Below are 6,377 nucleotides of genomic sequence, written 5' to 3' on the forward strand. Positions count from 1 at the left end.
ATGATAAATACGTAGACACTTTTTGCGATCAATGACAGGTTCTTATTGTCATTCTACCATCAACACACTTTCCACACGATCTCTGGAGGACGCTGCTGTACTCTGTTCTCTGTAAAATGCAAGCCTGCTGGTTAAAGCACTACTTTCTCACATGCATCTCCTAAATAATACGTGTTCTGAGAAAGCCATTTGTTTGTTAAACGTTGCTGGAAGTTTGGATGTAGTGATAGTGACTTGGTGAACACTGTATAACAAGTTCTCCAGCAACATTCCGTCATGTTTTCTGAAGGTACCATGGACACAGGCGTGGCCTATTTGTTGGTCACACTGTACCTGACCACCGGTTTATGTGGTTCTCCGGATTCTTGTTTGGCGAACGGGTTGATCAAAACAGGAAAATACCTTCAACATTCTGACTTCGCTGAAGATCGACACAGTTCCATATTCTCATGTGCTGTGGAATGCTACAAATATGGATTTTGCGAATCCTTCAACTTTAATACAAAAACCAAATCTTGCTCTCTAAACTTTGAAGATGATATCTTGAGACCTGCGAACTTGATTGCTCATGAGGATTCTGTGTACAGCAGTATTGCTGGATGGCCACGGGTGAGTCGAGCATCTGTTTTCAAATGCAAGGTGTACACTTGCACATTTTTACATATAAGTCACAGTCAGTAATTGTGGAAATGTGATCATTCTTTAGCATACACGACATTGATAACTCACAGCTTAAGTGTCTTTTCTGGAAATATACCTACACCATTCTGGAACTGACACTGGATAAATCTTTTTCTAGTGTACTCTCCTAATGCAATGGGACCATTTTCCATGTAGTTATTACATGTATATCCCTTTTATACGCATGTGTGCCCGCCAAAATGGTTTTACACAGGGTTTATCTGGCTCTGTAATGAAACAAACGAACTAGACCGCACCATTTTAAGGCTACAGATTCTCGTTTACGTTTTCATTGTTTTGCTCAAGGTGGCGGCACCAGGGCCCTGTGTCAACCAGACTTGTGGAAAGCACGAAAAATGTGTGGTAACACGAGTTTCCAGCACTGTCTGTGGTAAGGCTTACACAACGTTCTCATTTCTCACGCAAACACTGACATTTTCGTGATGGCGCTACAGTCCCTGCAACTTGTATATTATTACGTTTAGGCAGTAGGAGTGACTTTTAACCAAATGTTGAATCGTCATTTTGAAGACAGTACACAGTTCGTTTGCCTTTTTATCATTGTCACTAGACAACCCCGGCTATTCATCAAATATACACTTAAAATGTTTTTAAAAAAGTATTGGAACTGTACTTTCAACGCACGATTGTCGAAAATTGGAGATATATGGGATTAAATCAATGTTGATACAATAATAATGGGTGGTTTTTTGTGCACGTGTAGGAGGCTCCCACGTTGTGCACGTGTAGGAGGCTCCCACGTTGTGCACGTGCTTCCCATGCATTGTGTTTGCGTGTGGCGATACCGATAATGATGCTGCATACACAACATGAATGTCATTGTAACGTTCGTTAATGGGTTTTCTTTCTACCAGACTTCACTGTTACCCTACGTTTTGGAAGAGTATAGCTTTTCTTTTAAAGTCACTTGTTGTTGCCCCGAGAATGGCACTGATGTAATGATGTTTACATCGGAAGTACATTTTTTTCACAGAAAGAAGCAAATACTTGTGATGAATAAATAAGGTCCATTTGGGTCGATCGTATTGATAAAAACAATGCCCTGGTCCAAAGCTGTCATTACAGGACCCAGAACTCTATACTCTACCATTGATAATATCAGTAAATTTATCTTTAAACGGGTGGAAAACTCTATGGCTGTTTTAATGATTTTTTCTATTCTGTCAACAGTCTAATGCTTTGGTATTTATTTTGAAAGGACAGATAGAGTGTTAGAGTACCAAAACGTGAAAGCCTGTGTGTATACGTTGAATTACGGATACAGAAACGTGTTTGAATGTCCTCTATGGATGCGTCAAGGCTGTGTTCTTACTTCGTTTCTGTCCTCATTATACAACGAATTGGTAAACGAAATCACATTCATTTTTAATAAATGATGTTCAGTTTTTTCCTGTCTTACTCGAAATACGGATGATGTTTTGTTTTTCTTATACTATATATGGAATCCAAAAGCAAATTAGTATATTACAGAATAACGTCAAATCATGCAGTCTTAAGATTAATTTAAACGATACAAAACTTGTTATATTTAAACATAGAGGCGAACGTTAAAGTTTCATCATCGCCCAACTGCCTGGATATGTTCTTTGTCTAGAAATTTCACATCTACAAACCAGCTGTTCAGCTGAGCTTGTTCAAGCTTGAAAATCATTCATGTCAACAATATTTTAAAATCGTTGACGCTAAAACCCTTCTAATACCAGTGTATGGTTTTGTGGTTTTGGGTACTGGTTTAAATGCGTCGAAAAAATACTGTTGCAAGCACGTAGATCTGCTTGGGGCATCTGCATATCGCCAACTAGTGATTGTACAATGTAGGTTTTCCCAAAATTATTGATAAAATCTTTGTTTCCTGGAACTAATAATAGAATTTTAAAATGGTTATTATACTATGTAGTAAGGTACTAAATATGGGAGACAACTCTTGTAGGCTTAAGAATGAACCTAACTGCTTCAAGAGTTATCTGCCCTGGTTTAGCAGACGGCGTTTTTTCTTGATATGGCAATGGTGTCAACAGAAGAGAAAAGAAAGCCTGCTAGTAGGTAATGTTCTAAGGGGTGTGACTAATGCAAATGAATCAGCTGGTAGACAAGGCATTCCCAGAGCGCTGAAGAATATTCAGGTCAGTACAACGGATTACCGGCGACTTGGTTAGAGTATGAGCTGGGGAAAATTTAAAAGCGTTAAGAATACCACAAATGAGATGAATGATACAGAAAGCCCACGGGTATATAATGAAACCCTGACCAGACTTATCAAGTCGTAAGTTGGTCAGAATTCCCTCACCGATGATGAAAAATGCACAAAAAGAAAGATGTTTAAATCGGTGTAGAGCTCACGAAAATCGAGATTGGGATTGTGTTTTTTCAATTATGATGGAAGTTCTTCCTGGCCTTTTTAGGAACTTCGTGAAAATTCGGACAGACGATACCATGAAACCTGTCCGCCAACTCCCAAAATTTCACATTGGGTGGGATATCATCACGTGAAATCACGTCGTGTGTTTTCACAGTAAATTTGTTTGCAGGATCAATATGTTGACATGTTAAATGATCACCTCCTTTCAACTTCCCGAACACTGAAAGAGCATATAAGTGGATATGGCAGCACGAAAAGTGGTTGTCGGGCGTAAATGTTCAAGTTTTAGACCGGCCCAGCTTCAGCCCAGATCTTATCACTATGAATGTGTGGGGACTAATGAAGAAATATTGATGAAGTGAAGAAAGAAGTGGTCAAATTTTGTGATACGCTTTCACGCAATTGCTTACAAATATTGATCCTTAGTGTACCTAGGCGTATTCAGTCATGTATTGCAGGGCAAGGAGGTCTCAGCAAAGATACCAGAATTGTTTTCAGCAAGAATAGACCAGGAACAGACTAACTCGAAATGGTTGTATTTGTATTTAAAGTAAACGTTATGTGTAAAACATATTTAACAGTTGTTAAATGTTTCTGAAGAGTTACAGTTCAGAAAGTACAGAAGGTCGACACGTACAGTATCCAATTCTTGGACCTGGGAAATTTTCCACTTAATAATCCTTTCCCCAAAATACTTTGATGGTCATTTGTCCCAGGGCTCAACACAAAATGAAACAAGTTCTTAAAAGTATCCGACAAATAATTTAGCCTCTAGGTATTCCCAAGCTCGACCTTACAGTTGCAGTTTTGAGCGATGACTGACAAAAATTATAGTTCCCACTCGACCCCTTGTACGAATATAAAATTGTCAGTCCCTTGTTACAAATGAAACTGTTGTGTTGTGTTGACACAGAGGCCAGTACGTCCTATGGATCTACGTACACAACAGAGTTCATCATCTCCACTTGGAAACTTAACTGGACTGACTCAGCAGCTGAGTGTCAGCGACAACACGGATCCTTGGCCTTCATTGACACTCCCGAGAAACGACAAGATGTAGAAAGCCTTATAAAAACAAAAGGTTAGTATACTCATATACGTCTGACAGTTCACAAAGACCAGCAGCAGTTCTGAAATTTTACAGCAAATTACGTCTGCACTGAGAGGGTAGTGAGCAATAATGTTCACGACAGGTTTTAAAAGCACATGGCAAAATGTGCAAGCGTGTCATTTTTCAACGGGCTCATCTGAAACTATGTTTAGTTCAGTCCTTGAACATCACAAAAGTATAAATAGACAACGTATCGCATGGCATGCATTCAATACAGTTTGAGGTGATAATGGCTTTCTTGAGTTATTCACATTGAATGAGCTTCACTCCAGTGGTGAAATTTTTGGTTGGATACACAAAAATGTATAATTTTAAGCAGTTATTTCCCCTTATCTGGCTTTTAATCATACTTCATGATATATTTTGGCCTCACAAGCATTTACCCTGAGGTAAACCTGCACCAGAGTTATCACATTTGACTTGAGTATGCTGTTTTAATTTGAGATAATGTTGATATCGTCAGCAACATATATTTTTTAATTTTGAATATTAATCAAGTGTGAGTTTACTATGTACAAAACTCTTATGAACACGTTTTTCCATTGATGAATCAATATTTGTTTTACATTCCTGCTCTTCAGAAGTTAATCAATGTGCCAGATATTACACACTACCTTGAAAATTAATTTCCTGCTTTATTTCATATCAGTACTGAAATACTATGTATCTTTTTTCTAAAAAAACCCCACACACTGAATAATGAAAGTATACAATTTACTTTTAAGAGAAGTTTTATTAACATATTACTTTTGACAGATGGTTCCATAAGGGGGCGCCACTTGTCAAACAAATGCCCTGGTGACTTGCTATTTTCATTACATAATACATTTTTCTACAAAATGATAAAACATTTAGCAGTTGTTGACATTTTGATATTTGGTTTGCAACCTCCCTAAAGTGTTGGCATAAACGCTTTTAAATAAAACATTGAAAACCGTGATGCTTCTGCATCATTCATGCACTCTTAAATCACCGGTTTGAATGGCAAGGTTCACTTATTTACTGAACACAGGAGTCATGGCAAGGTTCACTTATTTACTGAACACAGGAGCCATGGTGAGGTTCACTTGTTTACTGAACACAGGAGCCATGGTGAGGTTCACTTGTTTACTGAACACAGTAGCCATGGCGAGGTTCACTTGTTTACTGAACACAGTAGCCATGGCGAGGTTCACTTGTTTACTGAACACAGTAGCCATGGCAAGGTTCACTTGTTTACTGAACACAGTAGCTATGGCTAGGTTCACTTATTTACTGAAAACAGTAGCCATGGCGAGGTTCACCTGTTTACTGAACACAGTAGCCATGGCAAGTTTCACTTGTTTACTGAACACAGTAGCCTTGGCGAGGTTTACTTGTTTACTGAACACAGGAGTCATGGCGAGGTTCACTTGTTTACTGAACACAGTAGCCTTGGCGAGGTTCACTTGTTTACTGAACACAGTAGCCTTGGCGAGGTTCACTTGTTTACTGAACACAGTAGCCATGGCGAGGTTCACTTCTTTACTGAACACAGTAGCCATGGCTAGGTTCACTTGTTTACTGAACACAGTAGCCATGGATTAGAAGATGTGGACGTCTACACAATGTTCAGCAACGTTTCTTTTGTCCTACAGTATGTACGTCATACACACCTTCCGATCTACCTCACTGTCCTTGATTGTTACTTTCAGGTCACTACGGTTCATTTAGCATTCTGATTGTTCGTGAAACGTCAACGTTGTATCCAGTTATTGTCTGTTGTAGGTTTGACAGAGTATGTGTGGTTAGGGGCGTCGGATGTTGAGACAGAAAACACTTGGGTGTGGTTGGATGGACGACAGTTGGACTACACTGCCTGGTCAACCCATAACCAACAACCAAACAACTTTAAAGGAAAACAGGACTGTCTTGCCGTTATATACAACGATGCCAAGATGTATTTTGACTGGTTTGATAACGATTGTCTTCTACAACAGTATTTCTTGTGTGAATTCATACGGAAGATTTAAAACCAGGTGCTGTGATTGATTTGATAACGGTTGGTTGGGAAAAAACTTTCGCCGAATGAATATCCTAGCTAGAGCTGTTATGGTTTATCATATTGTATGATCTAATACAATAATCCTGAATATGAATTATTTTTCTATAAGTAAAGTGTTGAGTGGTTCTCTATGAAAATACCACTATAGTGTGAGCAATACGACCAGTTCTAAGACCCTTCGG

The 6,377-nt window shown here is 38.8% G+C and overlaps 1 protein-coding gene across 1 annotated transcript; it reads left to right on the forward strand.

The window, feature by feature from the left end:
* Positions 1-294: 294 nt before the first annotated feature.
* Positions 295-6,163, forward strand: LOC137274751 (collectin-10-like). The gene is made up of 4 exons (XM_067808089.1): positions 295-609; positions 988-1,072; positions 3,975-4,142; positions 5,919-6,163. The coding sequence occupies exons 1-4, from the start codon at positions 295-297 to the stop codon at positions 6,161-6,163; spliced, it is 813 nt and encodes a 270-aa protein (XP_067664190.1).
* The last annotated feature ends 214 nt before the right edge of the window (positions 6,164-6,377 follow it).

The sequence above is a fragment of the Haliotis asinina genome, chromosome 2 (assembly GCF_037392515.1).
Source record: "Haliotis asinina isolate JCU_RB_2024 chromosome 2, JCU_Hal_asi_v2, whole genome shotgun sequence".
In the NCBI taxonomy this organism is placed as follows: Eukaryota; Metazoa; Mollusca; class Gastropoda; order Lepetellida; family Haliotidae; genus Haliotis; species Haliotis asinina.

Bases quoted from the DNA above. Each gene is read 5' to 3' on its own strand.
- LOC137274751 (XM_067808089.1), top strand. From the start codon at position 295: ATGGACACAGGCGTGGCCTATTTGTTGGTCACACTGTACCTGACCACC. The intron at 1,073-3,974 runs GTAAGGCTTACA...GTGTTGACACAG, and splicing joins AGTTTCCAGCACTGTCTGTG to AGGCCAGTACGTCCTATGGA. The intron at 4,143-5,918 runs GTTAGTATACTC...TGTCTGTTGTAG, and splicing joins AAGCCTTATAAAAACAAAAG to GTTTGACAGAGTATGTGTGG.